This window comes from Lepidochelys kempii, chromosome 4 (genome assembly GCF_965140265.1).
Source record: "Lepidochelys kempii isolate rLepKem1 chromosome 4, rLepKem1.hap2, whole genome shotgun sequence".
NCBI classification, from domain to species: Eukaryota; Metazoa; Chordata; order Testudines; family Cheloniidae; genus Lepidochelys; species Lepidochelys kempii.
The window spans coordinates 11,017,890-11,036,761 of record NC_133259.1 but is presented as its reverse complement, the minus strand read 5'-3'; the positions used below and the strand labels follow the sequence as shown (position 1 = coordinate 11,036,761).

General features: G+C 43.3%; 1 protein-coding gene across 1 annotated transcript in view; it reads right to left on the bottom strand.

The window, feature by feature from the left end:
• Nucleotides 1-451: 451 nt before the first annotated feature.
• Nucleotides 452-18,872, bottom strand: part of RASSF6 (Ras association domain family member 6) — a 41,299-nt gene continuing 22,878 nt past the window's right edge. The window contains exons 4-12 of the mRNA XM_073340369.1: nt 16,816-16,894; nt 15,074-15,225; nt 12,357-12,448; nt 11,727-11,917; nt 8,356-8,457; nt 6,052-6,103; nt 5,319-5,437; nt 5,130-5,227; nt 452-3,422 (exon numbers count right to left, since the gene is read on the bottom strand). Of these exons, the coding sequence (XP_073196470.1) occupies nt 3,347-3,422; nt 5,130-5,227; nt 5,319-5,437; nt 6,052-6,103; nt 8,356-8,457; nt 11,727-11,917; nt 12,357-12,448; nt 15,074-15,225; nt 16,816-16,894 (961 nt within the window). The 3' untranslated portion in view covers nt 452-3,346. The remainder of the gene's footprint in view (nt 3,423-5,129; nt 5,228-5,318; nt 5,438-6,051; nt 6,104-8,355; nt 8,458-11,726; nt 11,918-12,356; nt 12,449-15,073; nt 15,226-16,815; nt 16,895-18,872) is intronic.

The window sequence follows — 18,872 nt, the reverse complement described above, 5'->3', positions numbered from 1 at the left end:
AATTTTGTTTCTTTAACAGTTCAGGTCATGGAGACACTGCAGAAAATCTATCCAGGGCCATGCCAGGCTTCATAGGTATTTTTATAATGCCCAAAAGTGTTAGACACTCTACAAACCTGGGAAGACAGGCCCTTGCCCTGAATAACTTACAACCTACATATACACAACACACAGACGAAGGAAAGGGGAAGGGATTCAATCAGACGACACCACACTTAAAGGATGTACTTGCCTTTCAGTCTCATCAGTCAGTGGCACTTACTCTTAAAATTAAAGCGTGTGTTTCATTTCTTTACTGAATCACAGCCAATTTTTTTCTTTTCTGGTTTCTTATATTTTTGAAGTCTTCGCCGTATATCTTAGTCTTGTTTTTTTAGAACACTTACCTCTTTTACTTTTCATTTGTATTTCACGCATTGACGAGTTTGACAGAGTAGAAATAAAACAGACATAAAAGTAACTATATTTTTAAAGGCTCATTGCCAAGCAGGAACAGCACATTAAAGCTAAGTACTGGGATTTCTGAAAATGATACATATGCCCCAACATACAGGAGTGTAACTTGATAGGGTCATTCTGAGGGGCTGTATTTCTACAGCCTTTTTCTCACATCAGCCCTAACAAGAATGAAAGCATGGGCTGCATCTGCTCGTGATCTTGCAGCACCAAATGGAAGATAAATCTGTCACTTGGAACAACATGCACAATGAGAGGGTGGCCAAGGTCCATGTAAATAGGCTAGTTTTCCCCTTAATTGAGGCATTACTTTAAATGTAATAAGGATAATTGGATATGAGCCTGTTTTCCTCCATGATAACCTTTGTAAGGTCTAACTTTTACTCTCAATTTATCCACTGGAATGGGATTATTTTATCTGAAAACAGACCTATTAGATTTAAAGTACCTTAAAACTAGCCATTTACATTCCAGTGGGACCAATTTTGCAGCTTTTATGTACATGCAAAACTCCCCTCTACTTAGGCCTGATTTGGTTAAACAATGAAAGCCAATGGATTTAAGCACTTACTTAAAGTCAAGCAAATGCTAAAGTGCTTTGCTAAATTAAGAACTGTGTGTATGTAGGTATTGCGGGACCAGACCTGATATGTTCCCAGCCATTTCCCATATGACCTGTACATTGATGAGTTTTTACGTCTCAGCAAGGTCATTGAGTTATTCATATTTTAATATGTCAACATTTTCATACTCTGTATTCATAAATCACTACTCAACAGTTACTAGGCTGAATTCCATAGGCCATTCTACATAAAACTCATTAGAATTTATTCAAACATATTATGCACTGGATACATTGCCAACCATTGAGAGAGACCAGAGTTACAAAAAAAACCTTTTTGTATTAAGATGAAAACAATAAAATAAATTGTATAATTGCTAATCAGTCAGAAGGCTTGTACTCCAGTTACATTAATACAATAATACCTCAGTATGTTGTAGTTCCATCTACCCAGTGCCAAAGGTTACACTATATCTTCAAGCGAACTGAAAACGCAATGTGCAGCCGATGAAGTGAGCCGTAGCTCACGCAAGCTCATGCTCTAATAAATGGGTTGGTCTCTCAGGTGCCACAAGTCCTCCTTTTCTTTTTGCGAATACAGACTAACACGGCTGCTACTCTGAAACCTGTCAGCTAAAACTGTAACTTGTGCTTGGTTTTGGGTGGAAACCACACAATCATTTAATTTACTTGGTTCTGACCCAAAACCGTAAACTGGTGCAGACTTTATTGAAATGTGGCCTACCCTTTACAAGCCTAAACCTTTTGGCTCACATTTCCCATTTTTTAAGGCTTGGCAATGAAACTTTTCAAATACTGCAGCTGCATTTATTGGCTTAAGGAATTGACAGTTCTAGCTTTGAGATATTTAATACTAAGTATTCTTGACTGCTGAATGGTTTTAGCCAAAAAATAAGCACCTTAATAAAAAGTGCACAGGCAGAGTTACAAGAAGCTGTACATTAAAATAAACTAGTTGCTGATAACAAATAATAATTCCCATTAACACAGGTGCTTTTCGTTTTTGACACACCATCCAAGTTACAATATCTCAGGCAAGAATAAAGTTGGTATTTGTATTTGTGTAATTTATTCCGCTATGTTCTCCAGCAGCATATTGTGCATTATGGTAAAGCAACCCCTCAGTGTTTGTCCTGTGTAATTTATCCTGTATAAGTACGTGACAGCTCAGCATGGGACATAGAAACCACAAGACAAAAGGCAAACACAGCATGATAACAGGGGGCAGTGAGTTATTCATATGACTTATATGGGCTTTATTTACAACTTGGCAAGTTTGGCCTTAGCAAAATGCTTGGGATGCGTGATCCAAGTGAATGATATTAAGGAAGAGACTGATACAGACTCTGCGCTGTGGCCCCACAATGCCTGAGCCCTGCATCCTCAGGGACATGGTTGAATTATGCTAGTCTGCCCCACCAGTACTCATTGGGATCGTACTGCCTGCACATATTTTTGCCTGCTGAACAGAGCCCCCCATAGCCTCTAAACAAGAAGAAGGAAAAAGGAAATAGGAAAGTAATCTGTTTCTTAGCCAAAAGAAAATACCTCTGTGGGGTCTTGAAGAAACTGATCAATTGTAACAATGTTTAGAGAGAGCTCATTACACCGTGACTTAAAAAGGAGTTTCAAGTGAAAAATTTATCTCTTATTTTTAATCAATTGATTAAATACAAAGCATGAGGGGAAGAGTCTTTTTCAGATCTTATTATTCAAGCTAAAACACTAAAGGTCTGATTTACAAAGGTAAGGGACTTAGGCGCCTACCTTCCATTGACTTTCAATGGGATTTAGCTACCTCACCTGCTTACGTGCCTAAATACCTTTGTAAATTTGGCCCTAGATCCATTAATGAGTACCCCCAGACTCAGACTAAACAATCTCTCTCAAACAAAGACAGCTGATGACTATTTTCTGTATGATTCTTACGCCATCTGGGGGATTACGATATTTATCTATCTTCACAATGCTCTGGCTAGTGGGGTGCAAGTGGACAGGTTTCAAAGTTGTGCCCTTTTAATTGGCTTTTCTCCTTTCTGAAGTTTTAGTTACACAAGTTTTCAGAATGTGCAGTGCCCATGCTAGAGAACAATACGGTTTTTATCAGCTCTTCTTAATTCCCATTCAGATTGCAGTGGAGTTTCTTTTCAATCCCAGATGCACAGTCACCAGCAACACACCCCACCCCACTTGACAGGCCCATGTGCTATAGATGTCACATTCTCAATATTTCCAAGGATATAAAGGATATAAAATTAAGTCTCCTTTGGCTTACAGGAAGTGTTTTATCAGCTGCAGGCTGTGACATTATACGGTAGTCTCCGTTTTTATTACTGTTTTACTGTCAAGGTGCTGACGTATAATAGCCTTCTCCCTAACGTATCTGCGGTAAAGAGAGAGAGAGAGAGTGCAATCATTTCAAAACATACTGAACTATGCAGAAATTCACCCCAAATGTTCAGTTCAATATTTGAATGGGTCAGAAATTTTTCATCAGAAAAAAATTCTGATGGAAAATGGCAACTTTGTTGTTAGAAAAGGCCTGAATTTTTCTAGATTCCCTGTCCTGTTTGTTTTGGCCAGATCATCAGCTGGTTTAAACTGACATACCTCTGTTGACTTCAGTGACAAGTCCTTTACATGTTTAGGCTCTGTCTACACCACACAGCTTTTGGTGACATGACTGTGTTGCTACAGCTGTGTCGCTAAAAACTGCGCAGCGTAGTCGCTGTTTGCTGGCTCTCCTGCCGACAAAAAACTTTCACCCCCAACGAGCAGCGTTTGCGTTGTCGGCAGGAGAGCACCCCTGCCGACAAAGCGCTGTGCATGCTGGCGTCTGTCGTTGGCAAAGGGGGGTTTTAAACACCTCTGAAAGACAAACATTTTGTCGTTCCATTGCCAGTGTAGACCTAGCCTTAGCTATTGATCTGCATTTCTAAAGTGCCCATGACTGTGGTCTGTCCCTGGCTGGCATCAGGAAAGTTCATGTCAGCTAGCTGAAGAGAATTTTTAAGGGGTGTTGAGTTATAGATCTATCCAGATCAGGGTTACTATAGTCTCTGATCACAATCATTAATACAGTGATACTCAGATCTCAGTGGTTCAGGAGCCAAATTAGTGATCAACAGTACCCAAAAGAGCCACAGTCATGTGAATTCGTTGGTTCATTTACTATAGCACTATTCATATTTAAACCGTATAACGGGGAAATATTTAGTTTATGTATATACATGTATTATTCTCACAGCAAAATGACTGACCAAGTATTATATTTTTATCAACTACAATTGGTTAATAACATAGTAAAAGCATCCTTATTGGTTAATAATTAAATCACACAGTGTTTTAATATCATATTCTGCAAAGAGCCAGAGGAGACACATTAAAGAGCCATTTGCAGCTCCCGAGCCTCAGTCCAGGTATCTCTGCTTTAATACATTTATCCTCAAAAGGGGAGCACTACAATTCTCCTTTTACAACTGGAGAACTGAGGGGGTGGGTGAGCAGGCAACTGAACCTGGGTCTTCTGAATGCCAAGCTAGCACCCTCACCACTGACCCTCCCTTCTTCTCATTAGCAAATCATTGCTAAGTGCTATGCAAATACTACAGGATTTGTTCTTGCATTTACAGCCACAGCCCCGGAGTTTGGGTGTGGGTGTGATGCAGATGTGCTTCTGCCCAGTGGCAGTCCCTGGAGGCATTCTGATGGATTTAGCAAGAATATCTCTGGGAGCACTGAGGCTGTGCAATCTAAATGGGAGCTGCAACATCATTTAAAGGGTGCAGTGTGCACGCTCTGCTGGCCAGTGGGCCCAGTGTGGCTGTCAGTGGAAGACATCCACAGGTCTTGCACACTGGGATGGGAATCAGTGAGACTGTGGTTCCTACTTGGCAGGTGTGCCAGAGGAATGAGAAAGGCTACTTGCGCCCTCTGTCTATTTTTGTACACCTGTGCAGAGCTAGCCACAATATAGCACCACGCTGTATCTAGGTGCTACCTTGTAGCACCTACCAATGACTTTGAAAGCAGTGTATTTTCTCAGACTGCAAACAAATAAAGCAAACCTACCTCGTTTACTCCTACTTACTTTGCAATTGTCTGTTGAATCTCCCGTTCTTCTTCTTCATCTAGTTTGTGCAGAAAGGATTCCAGAAGAGGAACATGAAATTTAAGGTACTGAGCAACCTATTGTGGGGACCACAAGAAATGCACATCAGTGAGGTGTGTTAAATGGGAAGAGTATTGGGAAATATGCAGAACGAGGAGGATCACATACATCACTGGTAACTTCTTCTGCATTCTTGTCCATGAGAAAAAATTGGGCAATCTTTTCTGAGGGACCCTGTAAAAGTCTCTCCAGCAGTGGAGTGTCTGTGTTCTTGAGCCTTTTCTTTTCTGGGAATGAAAACAAATGAATTGATATGCATGTTCATTTTTGGCACAACATACAGCAGCAGTAACTAATATCTAACTCAAATAGTATGGCCAATTCTTTGCTTAGACATACTACTTTCATACTTTGGACATGCACTGCTCTTATTTAACACACACAAATGTCATTAACATAAATGGGAGTGCCACATGCAGATCGATGGGAGCATATGGTCCTACGGATCTCAGGACAAAATTTCCAAACCAGGCACCTAAATTAGGGCCCTAAACTTATATTTAGGCAAAGTGTTCAGTGGGGTTTCACAGATTGTAAATTAGAGCAGCATTTTATCTAAAATTAGGTTCTTAAGCCTATTTTTGCTTTTCCTAAAATAACAAAGTTAACTTGACACACGTTAGATATACAAAGTATATGATGAATAAATTAAGTTCCGTTTTCCACTGAGAGACTGCACCAGGTCTTCACGAATGTTTTTAGACCAACGCAATCCCCAATTGGCAGAGCACAGGTAAGACTCCAACGCTTATCCCTTTTGTGTGCGATATGAGCAGCCTCCAAAGCCCATTGGAAGTCTAATCAGCCGTGGAGCCACAGAGAAGCAAACTGTTTTATTTACCTCCTGATGCGTGGATGATATAAAGTGCAAATTCTTGTGGACTGTTTTCAATCTGACAAAGAAAAACCAAACTTGACTCAATGCACTGAATGGCAGGGTTCACATATGCTACATTTCCCCATCATTAAACTGTCAACAGATATGAGGGATGCACCTGAAATTTGTGGTCTTAACTCACAGTGGGCTGTCAGTACTGACAGTAGATAGAAAAATTAGTAGGGGTGGCCCCCTTAAACATTCTGGACTTAGGGTGACCAGAGAGCAAGTGTGAAAAATTGGGACGGGGTGGGGTGGGGGATAATAGGAGCCCATATAAAAAAAAACCCAAATATCGGGACTGTCCCTATAAAACTGGGACATCTCGTCACCCTATCTGGACTTTGGATAAGGTTTCACACTAAGGTACCATTTTCCTTCCCTTTGCCCCCAGCTACCATGTCATTAATATAACTACCATTGTACTTTCCAGAAGAGTAATGGATCACCACAGTAGATCATCTCACAAAAAAGTAATGGATCACTACTCCCTTGTTTCCCTGGAAACACTGTAATACTCCATACAAATATTTTTGTGACAATCAGATTTACCAGCTGTACAGACACCGCAGTAGAGAATTTGGATTTACTACCACCTATTTGCCTGAATAACACTACGAAATTCTCAGTCCTTTTTACATCTAACTCATGATTTAGTCTCTGTTGGGTGTCTTCAGAAACGGTAGTCCCATTAGTTATGGGTATTATTCATAAAAGTCCACATTCTCCTTTTAGCATTTTATTTCACATCATGTTCCACTGCATTTCACTGACTTCTCACTTAAGGGTGCTGTACAGCAGTGAGGTCAGATTAGAAAGCTCTAACGCACTATATAAAAGCTAGGCACTATTATTGTTGTTGTTATTAATTATCTCCAGTATAAAGTGATTCTGAAATGGCAAGAACTGCAGATAGGTGATTATTTTCCGTAATTTAGAACTGTTCTTTTGGCAATATTTTATGTAACACTCAAGTATAAGAGAAGCTCTGGGCATGGGGCTAGTGGCACATGTTAGTTATGAAAACGTATGAGAGTTTTGACTGAAGACAGTAGGGCAAATTCATCACTTCCAAAGGAAGGATTATTCTAATCACGCTAGAATAAAAGATCATTGCAGCCTGTTTTTAATAGCCTTTCTGCTCCTGTGATGTTCCTTGGCTGCATACATCCAGATGCCATATTTTATCAGTGAGGTTTGAACATGGGACCTTCCTCACTGAAACACAGGTCTTGCCACTTGAGCTGAAGGAAAACTTCTTTTGCTGTAAGCTGGGGAACCTGGTGACCGTTTTTTTTTTTTTTTTTTTTGCAGGTGAGGCACAAATCACAAAATATTTATTTCCACCCCGCCCAATGTAATAGCTATTAAAAGCTTACCTTGTTCATATGGAAACAGCAGCAAGCAGACCAGGCAGCTGGAGTTGCTACTGTTGGCTCCCCATGCACGGGGCCTGCCCCGTGGGGGCTGAGGCTGGGAAGGCACAGGGTGTAAGCCCCATCCCTTCCCTCTGCAACCCCCTGCAGCGTGGGTTTAACTGCTACAATCCTGCTATGACTGCACCAAACAGTGGTTACCACAGCAACACCCTTATAAAGTGAATCCTGGATGGTAGGTTGCCATAGTAACAAGGCAGATTCAGGAGGCACTATTAGTTATACCAAGAATTGAGCCTCTTTTGCTACTGGAGAGAGTGAATTGTGACATTTAAGTCAAATCAGTTTGTCCTTGACTGATAAACATATCCAGATTTAAGTAAAAAAGAGTTTTCAAAATACATTTTGTAGCCTGACTGGCGTGGGCTAATGAACTGCCACGAATTATAAGCAAATCATGTTTGTGAGGGCCTGTCACTAGAGGGAGACATGGGCATGTGCATTAAGCAATAGATTAGCTTTCCTTACTGTAAATGTGGTGATAATGAAGTCATTCGCTAGGAAAAGCTGAAGAATAGTGCAGCTTTCCTTCCCATAAATGTAGTTCTAATGAAGTCATTCTCTAGTTTCTCCTGCTCTGGAAACTAGAGTAACGACCGCATCAAACACTTGCCATTAGTCTCAAAGCACATATGAAGCCTAAGGAAAATAAAACCTACCTTCATCCTTAAAAGTGGCAATAGCACACTTTGTTTGCTACACTTTCTGTTTGTGGCAAGTCTCCTTAATATTTCTGTCCTTTGATACAGTCGGCGACAGAAGGCATTTCTATATTCTGGTTATCTTTTCCAGAATTCAATTTTTGTGTGCGCGCATACACAAAGAGAATTACCTTAAATTTCTGTAGTAGTTGCTCAATCACCTCTCCTGTTTTCATGTTACTGTTTATTCTTATTTTAGTTTCTGATCCAAAGGCTGGAGTGAAAACGGATGTCTAAAAACCAAGAGCAACAACAAAATGTGATATTTGATGAAAACACACTGGTTTAAAATTGATCTGGGACAATATGATGCATCGTGTCATGCAACATGTGTATATTATTCTTTCTTTGCTTGAAATTGTCTGCTCCTTGAAATCTACTTATGCATATTTTAAAAGCAGTAAATAGTCCCAATTTTTTTCAGTGTGACATATTTCTGTGAACAGACTTATGCAATGCGTGGTTCTTGTTTTTTTTCTAGCTTCTTATAAAGGAAGGAAGAAAGAATATAATGAGAATTAATGAGAATATTATGAAGATATTCTGAGCTACTATAGTTATACCTATGATAGCATTTCTACTGCAAAATCCTATGTTATAGTTTTTATTTCTTAGCACTAAAAACAATAGGCCAAAATTCTGATCTCAGTTATATCACTAACTCTGGGGGTCATTCCACTGATTTTAATGAAGCTAGTCTGCATTTTCCCAGCACATATGAGTGCTGAATTTGGCTCAGGTTTCAGAGGGGTAGCCATGTTAGTCTGTATCAGCAAAAAGAACGAGGGGTACTTGTGGCACCTTAGCCCTGTTCTACACGGGGGAAGCGGGGGGTACCTAAGATACGCAACTTCAGCTACGCGAATAGAGTAGCTGAAGTCAGCGTATCTTAGGTCTACTTACCTGGCCATGAGGATGGTGGCGAGTCGATCGCTGCTGCTCCCCTGTCGACTCCGCTTCTGCCTCTTGTGAGCTGGAGCTCTGGAGTCGACGGGGAGCGCATTTGGGGATCAATTTATCACGTCTAGATGAGATGCGATAAATCAATCCCTGATAGATCGATCACTACCCACTATCCGGTGGGTAGTTAAGACCTGCCCTTAGAGACTAACACATTTATTTGAGCATAAGCTTTCATGGGCTAAACCCCACTTCATCAGATGCATGCAGTGGAAAATACAGTAGGAAGATATCTATACACAGAACATGAAAAAATGGGTGTTGCCATACCAACTGTAATGAAACCAATCAATTAAGGTGGGCTATTATCAGCAGGTTTAAAAAAAAAACTTTTGTAGTGATAATCAGGATTTCAAATTTCAAACAGTTGACAAGAAGGTGTGAGTAACAGTAGGGGGAAAATTAGCACGGGGAAATAGTTTTTACTTTGTGTAATGACCCATCCACTCCCAGTCTTTATTCAAGCCTAATTTAATGGTGTCCAGTTTGCAAATTAATTCCACTTCTGCAGTTTCTCATTGGAGTCTGTTTTTGAAGTTTTTGTTGTTGGAGAATTGTGACTTTTAGGTCTGAAATTGAGTGACCAGAGAGGTTGAAGTGTAGTAGCTTAGTTCAGTAGGGCCAAAGACTATGGTTATAACCTTGTTGTATGTAAAGATTGTCACAGTATGCCTGGCCCCGGGGAATGAAATAGGTCCAGAGCCTGTGGGCCAGAGCAGGGGCTCCCAATATGGCCAATTAAAAGGGTAGGGCAGCACCTGGGACTATAACAGATCAGGGCAGCTAGACAAAAGAGACCAGGATGAGAGCAAGACCTGGTGAGTTGGAGACACCCAGTGAGAGAGAGACAGGGTGAATCAGAGCTGCCGAGTGAGGTCAGGAAAAGGGAAAGCTGACAGTTGCCAGAGCCAGAAGGTGTTTCCTGGGGGAAGATGCCTGAAGGAAGGAAATCAGCAAGAGGGGTTTATCAGCTGACCTCCCCAAGCCAGAGCACCAGGGCTGGAGAGGACTGAAAGGCAAGGGGAGCACCAGAGGGGATTACCCACTGATGTCTCCAGGTTGGAGAGCTGGACCCGGGGAACAGTGAGAGGACCCAGGAGAGTGAGGGACACTCTCCTGGTAAAGATGATATCCCAGCAGAGGGGCTGTGGGGGTTCCTGCTGGGAAGAGCGGGGTTGGGCTCCAGCTGGAAGGGCTGGGCTAGCCATCCAGGCAGAAGAGGGCCAATGAGGAGCCTAGGGGTGGCAGAAGAGGAAGACACTGGACTGTGCTATGGAAGGACTTCCAGCAGAGAGACTGGCAGGACACTTGCTGGGGAGAGCGGGGTTGAAAGGACCAGGTTTGGGGGATATGGGAAATGGACTGCTCTTGGGATTTTTGTTGAGGAATCAATGAATTGTGTTTTGGTAATAAACTGGCCCCAAGCAGGGGTATTATTTAATAAAGTGAGCCTGAAGTGGATTTATTGGGGACTCTGAAAGAGGAAACTGAAGCAAATGTACCTGTCATGTCACAACCTATGATAATAGACCTTAAATTAATGTCGGGTAAAAAAATTAATGAGGTGAAAAACAAGAGTAAAACGTTAAAAAAAACCAAACATTTTAAGGTCGTATACAACAATTACAATTGGTGAGACAATGCTGAATTACTGCATGTTGGAATAAGTCCCATGACTGCCGTCGACCTTGTAAAACTGGGAGATGTATCTCAGGGGGCTATCCCAGTGAGCAAACACACCTGGGAAAGATTCTGTTCAGCCCTTGTGGATATGCATAAGGGAGCCAGGGCCCCTCTAAGAGGGCAGGGCGGTACCAGTACAAGGAGTGACCATTGTATAGGTACTGTCCAGAATCGCAGTAAAGATGCATAGTTCCCTGCTCTCTACGCTGGCTTCCCAGAGGCTACTGAGTCAGGTTCAAAGTCTTGGCCCTTTGCTTCAAGGCTCTCAATGGTTTGGGCCCAGGATAGCTAAAAGATCGGTTAAAGCTCTGGGAGTGAAGGCGACAGTCTCGCCTCTCAGGCACAATGGAATCATTTGCCATAAGGCTAACGCTTGCCTCTGCAGGAGACAGAGCTTGCCTGGGGGCTGGTCCAAGGCTGCCGAACAAAATCCCGCAGGAATGAAGGACCATCCCAAACCTCTCTTCCAAGGGCAAGGCACACTTCTGTGGCCTGCCTTCTCTGACATAGACACAGACCAGGGCATACAGCATCCCTAGCAGTATTAGGTGCTGGGAGCAGGGCAAGGAGGGATGGGGGGTGGGCAGAGCCATGACTCCATGCCCCCTTTTTACCAGCCAGTCGAGCTTGCCAGACACAGAGGCGGGAGGACACTGCTCCCTCCTTAAGCACGGTGCAGCAGACATGGCCAAGCGCACTGTGCGGGAGCTCTCTGGGGGCTTGGGCTGCTGGGTTCTCATGCCACACTTCACCTGATGGTGGTTAAGGCAGAATCAAGCCTTAAACAAATCGTTGCATTTCACCCCATCAGTTCTCTGCCGCATTCACAGTAACTTTTAGCACAGGAGAGCGTTCACACCTCGTAGTTGTAGAAATGCCCATTAATGGAGAACCTGTGTGTTTCCACGTCTTTTCTTGCTATTGTGGGGGAATTTTCCCTTTTCCTCACTTGTGCAGCATCACTCATGGTTCTGGTTCTGTGAGGGGTCAGGGAGTTGAGCTCCTGCACACTCCTAGGCTTCAGGGTGCTGCTCTCATAAGAGGAGCAACCTGGACAAAATAAAACATCATCAGCACAGTGTAGAGCTACTTCACCTCCCTTTTAGTACAGCCCAGTGCTGCTTGCAGCATCATTTCTATAGCTGTTTGCCAATAGGTGATGCTGGTACGAAGGTATAATGGTTTGTAGTGTTCATAAAGCAGTCAGAGTTATCGGCTGTTTGAACTGGCCACCAGTAACAGTATGTCATTCCATTGAGTCTGTGGGGATAATCTCCGTAGAGACAGCATAATTCATTATTATGGGCTGATTGCTATATAGGTAATGAGCAGGTGTATTGCCATCACTACTATGTATTATAGTGTATTCAAGCAGGGTCTAAATATCCCAAGATGTCTCGTATTACTCCTCCCCACAGACAGGGCTACAGTTTGTCATCAGTTGTATCACATCAGAGGACTTTCTGATGAATATATGAAGAACACTGACCTTTCTCATGGTTTGGGGGTTCTACTGAAGAACTTGGTGTCTCTTCGCTAATGTGATGGAGATTATGAACTTCTCCCCAGCGCATCATCCCCCTGAAACAGGGATCAAGCATATATTTACAGGTTGATACTCTTTTTTAATTGAGGTGAATTCAGTTTAGGCTCCAGCCAAGCATCACGTAACAGATGGCCGTTCCTGTTCAGAACTGTAAACATCATGTTAGAGTCTTTCATTTGATTGTATAAAGTAGGCAACTTTAGCACATCACAATATCATGTTTTACTAAACATGAATTGTGGGACCAAGGGCACCACAAGTTGCTCATCAGCCTAAGTGGAACAGGGCAACTACGGAAAAAATGAGACAAATTATTCTAACTTTATTATTATTGGTTTTATAGTTACATGTAGAGGTCCCAACTGAGATGAAAGTCCCAATGATCTAGACACTGTGCAGAGACATAGTATGAGACAGTTCCTGCTTTGAAGAGCTTATACTCTGTATAGACAAAACCGGCCAATGAGGCCTCATTACCTCCATTTTACAGATGGGGAACTGATCCACAGAGAGATCTGTACTCCTAGCACAATGGGGTGCTGATCCATGACTAGGGCTCCTAGACACTGTGATAATATAAATAAAACAATAATAAGAGACTTGTCCAAGGTCACACAGGAAATCTGTGGCCCAGTGGGAACCAAGCTCTCCTAAGTGCCATGAAGTACCTTAACCACAAGCCCCAACTTCCTCTGTATAAATAATTCCTTTATTCATTAAATTATTTGACAAATAGTCTTTGACCAACTACAGCACTGATCAAGTACTGCAGTAAACAACTTGCATGAAAATATATTGCAACAAATAATGGCAAACATGTCAGAAACTATATTTGAAGAATAATCTGATCATATCATCAAGTGGATGGCTCATACTTAAGGCTATGTTTTAGTCACGGGTATTTTTAGTAAAAGTCATGGACAGGTCACAGTCAGTAAACAGAAGTTCATGGCCCATTACTTGTCCATGACTTTCACTATATACTCCTAACTAAAACTTCAGCCGCGGGGCCGCAGGTGTTCTGCGGGAGCGAACCAGGCTGCTGGGGGGTGGCCTGGGAGCCCTGCTGGTGCTAGGCGGGGTGGGGGTGGCACGCAGCAGTGCATGGCCCAGGACCTGCACTGGTCCTTTTGGGGGCCGGGGGGGAGAGAAGAGAATTGGCAGGGCTCGCAGGCTCCCCACCTGGCTCCATGTGTCCCTGCAGCTCCTAGGGGAGGGGCAGCCAGGGGCCTGTGTGTGCTGCTCCTGCCAATGGAACCGCAGCCATGAAAGATTTGGGGGTGGCACCTGCAGGCATGGGCAGAGCGCGGAGCCCTTTTGCCCCTCTACCTAGGAGCTTCAGGGACATGCCGGTGGGTGGTAAGTGCCGCGCTGCACCCTACCCCCTGCCCCAGCCCTGAGCCCCCTCCCACACCCAAACAGCTGCAGCTGTCCCAGGGCAGCCACTGAGCCAGCACCGGCCACTGCAGAAGTCATGGAAAGCCACAGAATCCATGACTTCCGTGACCTTGGTGTTTTATCTAAAAAAATCAAACAAAAAATCCTGTTTTGGATTTCAGCTCATAGACTTTGAGGGTCCATCATATCACCTAGTCTGACTTCCTGCACATTGCAGGCCACAGAACCTCACCCATCCATACCTGTAATAGACCCCTAACCTCTGGCTGAGTTACTGAAGTCCTCAAATCATGATTTAAAGACTTCAAGTTACAGAGAATCCATTATTTGCACTAGGTTAAACCTGCAAGTGACCCGTGCCCCATGCTACAGAGGAAGGCAAAAAAACAAAAGAAAACAGGGTCTCTGCCAATGTGACCTGGGGGAAAATTCCTTCCTTACCCCAAATATGGCGATGAGTTGAACCCTGAGCATGTGGGCAAGGCCCACCAGCCAGGCACCTGGGAAAGAATTCTCTGTAGTAACTCAGAACCCTTTCCATTTAGTGCTCCAGCTCCGGCTGTTGGGGATATCTGCTGCTAGCAGTCACAGATGGGCCATATGGCATTGTAGGCAGTGTCATCAGGTAAATTATTGAAATCAGGTTGCTCAGCTGTATTTGAGAATTATGCCCTGGAGGCAGGGACAGACAATCTCTGTGATTTCATCACCCTGAAACTTGTGGGACATTAGTGGGTTAAATTAATGCTGATTCAGTCGGCTTTCACCCAAAGGGGCCCTTCAGGGGTTGAGGATGGAGGAGGATTCCCTAGCAGCGATGCTCCTGCTTAGGGTTCAGGAGGAAGCACACAACTTTCACTTGTCTCAGGGGATCTGCTGGTTCAAGGGGAGGGAAGCAAATGTGCCATTCCCCGACCATAACGGCAGAATACAGTGGGAATTCATGCGCGGAGTTCCCCATCTCAGGTATGCAAGTAGCTCATATAGGAGATTGGGTCCTTTAGGTCATTGATTTTTGGAACTACTTTTAAATCCCACTTTAAAGCCTGGATTCATGATATTAAAGTGTCTGCTTTCTGCATTGCAGAAGCTGCCACAAGGCCAAACAAGCAACAAATGAAACCTTGCACAGGTTTCCACCAGGCAAAAGACAGGCAGAGCCTTCACAGAATCTGGTGTGCAAATGTCATCTTTGTTTTATCTTCACAGTTGGACTGTGGGAACATCAGCCTGCATAAGGCTTACAGAAGTTAATATATTACCTTTTACTAGGGAACAAACCCACAAGCTCCGGCGACTTCAGAGTCACAAAAGGTGGAATTTGCTTCTCATCTTGGATTTTTAACCAGATGGGACAACGTACTCCCCAAAAAATAGCCAGGATTCCTTCGATAACTGGTTTGCTGCCTTCTGGCTGAAAAAAAAATCCAGGAGTGCAGTGTTATGACGGGCCCAGGGAACCAGGTTCCATGTGAAGTTGCAGGAAACAGTTGAAACTAAGAGCCAAGTCCCGCCTGTCAGATGGTGAAGCCAGCAGGACAAGTGCATTTTATTGAAGGTATCAGCAAGGGGTAGCCTCTGGTTAGCACAAGCCCGGCACAGACCCTGGGTACGTACTTGACTCACTATCCCACCCTGAAACGCCTGGTGCACTGTCTTCACTGCTACTCTTACCCACCCCAAGCTTGGATTCAAGCTAGCTTGGGTAGGAGAGCCCAGGTAGAGCTTTGCTGTGTGGATATAGACAACCCTGGCACTCTAGCTCACTGACTGAGGAACCAAGTCCGGGCTGGTGTGTCCCCAAAAAGGGTCTGCTTAAGTCCTGGCCTGGATTTTGCAATCATGGAGTGGATTGCGGACCACACTGCAGGGCTACGTTGTAAATTGAGGGGAAAGGGCCCACTCCAATACTCACTGATATTAGTGGGCCTTGCATCAGGCCAAAATCCTGTTGTCCTTGCGTAGCGCCCTTACTGTGACAAAATTCTTAATGACTTCACGGAGTTTTGACAGAGTACAGATTGAGAAGCCCATATGCTCCCCCTTCACAGATTATTTTCCCAGGGTTATTTCTCTGAGGGCCCCATGTGTTCCCGTGAAGGCAGAAGAGTGGAGGCTCTCCACTGTGGAAGAGGATAAGTGAGTCAGACCTCGAAACCAGGGGATCTTGGGGGACACACCAGAAACAAGACCCATTCACTCAGAGGTCCCTTGCCTCCACACCAGCCCCTGGCCCCTATGGCCCATGCCAGGATTGTGCTACCAAGATCTACCCTGACTGCTTTCAGAGTAACAGCCGTGTTAGTCTGTATTCGCAAAAAGAAAAGGAGTACTTGTGGCACCTTAGAGACTAACCAATTTATTTGAGCATAAGCTTTCGTGAGCTACAGCTCACTTCATCGGATGCATACTGTGGAAAATACAGAAGATGCTTTTATACATACAAACCATGAAAAAATGGGTGTTTACCACCCCAGAGGCCTATTGGGGGTTTCCCTGTGTTGAGGAGGATGCTGAAAGAGTTACAGCAAACTTGAGCACCAATGACCATGCAATTTCCTCCCTTGGGTTGGGGGAGGTACAGAGAGTCCTGGCACAACCCTACTTCCCTCAGCTGATGATTCTGGATCCTTGTCAAGCTCTCCGAGTAGGACTCCCTGGGATCTAAAGAGTGGAGTGGCAGGGAGCTCCTGCTGCTGAGTCAATAACTCCTCCCCTTTTCATGACTCACCTAACCTCGATCTGTAACTTTCAGTGCTCCACCACTCTTGAAGAATGGGACTGTAGAATTTGGCTGTCATGCTTGCTTTTTTATATTGTAAAGACTCATGTTATAACTGAAGACGCACACTCCATCTTATACATTAATGTGCCACTAATGCACTCCTAAGGTATCTGAAATCCCATGTTCCACAGTTCACCTGCAGTATGTACCAAGAACTCGTTAGCACCTCCTCCTGCTGTGCTTTTCAAATAGACAGTTCTGTTTGCTCACATTCCTTACTTGATTACAGGAGAGCTGCAGATTCTCTTGGTCAGCATAAAAATAGTTATACGTCTTCAGTAAAGAGTTAAGTTGATCCCTAGAAGAAGAGAACACAATGAGACTATTTAAAAATCTCTCTAGTACCATAAAATCCAGATGTCAAGGTCAACATTTTCAAATATTGTTACACTTCTAAATCCGTATTTAGATTTCAGGAGCACTCAGCTTCTACAATTGCACCGGCGTCAGTGGTAATTGTGGGGCAATCAGCACCTCTGAAAAATCAGGCCATGAATTCTGGTGGCAGCCAATTTTAAAGCACCCAAGTTTGAAATGTTGGCCAAATACAGTAATTTAATGGGAACAGACACTTTACAATGACAATATAAAACAAGTATACTGTACAATAACAAAATGTCTTCTTCAGTACATAACGGGACTGGGAACAACTGATTCCAAAACTTGTCTTCAGAACTCTGGGCATGCTGCAGTTAGAAGTGCTTGTTTGGTAACTGGAACACTAAAATTGGGGGATTTGCTAGCTCATGAGAAAATAAGACATTTTGAAGACTGTCTAGTATAGCGTTTGGAACAGGTCCTAGTTAGAACATTGCTTATAAATCAATATAAATAGTTTCTCAAACCATTCAAAGGGAAGATGGAAATTGGGTGTTTAAGGATACATCTGTATTTGAGCTGCGAGTTGTGATTTCCAGCTTGCGGAGACATACGCGCGCCAGCTCTGCTTGAGCTAGTGCCTAAAAATAGCAGTGCATCTGTGGCAGCACTGGTGGCCGGTCGGGCCAGCTGCCCCAAGTACAATCCTGCCCGGGGTAAGTATTTGGGCAGCTAGAGTGAGTCACCATCCATGCCGCCACTGACATACTGCTGGTTTTAGGCATTAGCTCAAGCAGAGATAGTGCAGAGACATCTATGAAAGCTGGGAATCACACCTGATAGCTCAAAATATAGATGTACCCTAAATGTTCTTTGTGCCTTTGAAAATCTTCCCCTTAAGCATTTTTATATGCTGGTGTTGCAGTAGAGACCCTCAAATTACAGTTGAGAGGACACTTCTATTCTAAATCTACAGTATTGTAATGTTAAGCTTGAAAGTTGAATCATGCAAGAGTCTGGAAATTCAGAGCTAGTGTTCCTCGAAAGACTGGAGCTGTGCCTTCTTTGCACATCTATCTTTCAGCAGGGTCCTTTACTAGATGATCACAAAGTACTGGACAATGTCATGTGGCAAATAATACAAAGGAACAACATTATCCACACAATCTTATATGCACAAAATTATGATTGCAGACATGTTTTGTGATTATGAAAGGAAGACCCTATTGCAATGCTTACATACAAGGAGAGATATAAGGTTCCTAAAGGACTCTTTACTCTCAGTTGCTTTATTTCTGTGTGATTAAAATAACAATGTTACAATAACAATTTGTCTCATTTTTTATTTAGCTAGGTTGACGTGAAACATGAAAAATACAGTTCAGAATAGTTGAAGCTGCAGGATAGATCTCAGCTTCATATACAGAAAAAAATCACCTTTATGAGATAGCAATTCAATACTTCTCTGTTTTTGCTTCCTATGCTCAAATTTTTAAAGCTACCACAAAACACTTTGGACCGCATTTTGAAAGTCTTACACACGCTGGATAATTTGTAATCTCACTGAAATCAGTGGAGCTACTTACAGAGCAAAGTACTCCCTAGTGTGAGAGGGGCTGTCAGAATCAGGCCCTTTTTCTCATCTGGCTGAAGAACAAAACAATGAGTTTCATTTCTCGCAGCTTGGACTCACGACTTCCAGTTGGAAGTTCTCTAATCTATTTATTTGGCAAAGGGGTTGGAGCTTTAAAGACCCAGCAACTCAAATTTGATACTAAGCCCTGGTCTACACTAGGACTTTAGGTCGAATTTAGCAGCATTAAATCGATGTAAACCTGCACCCGTCCACACGATGAAGCCCTTTATTTCGACTTAAAGGGCTCTTAAAATCGATTTCCTTACTCCACCCCTGACAAGTGGATTTGCGCTTAAATCGGCCTTGCCGGCTCGAATTTGGG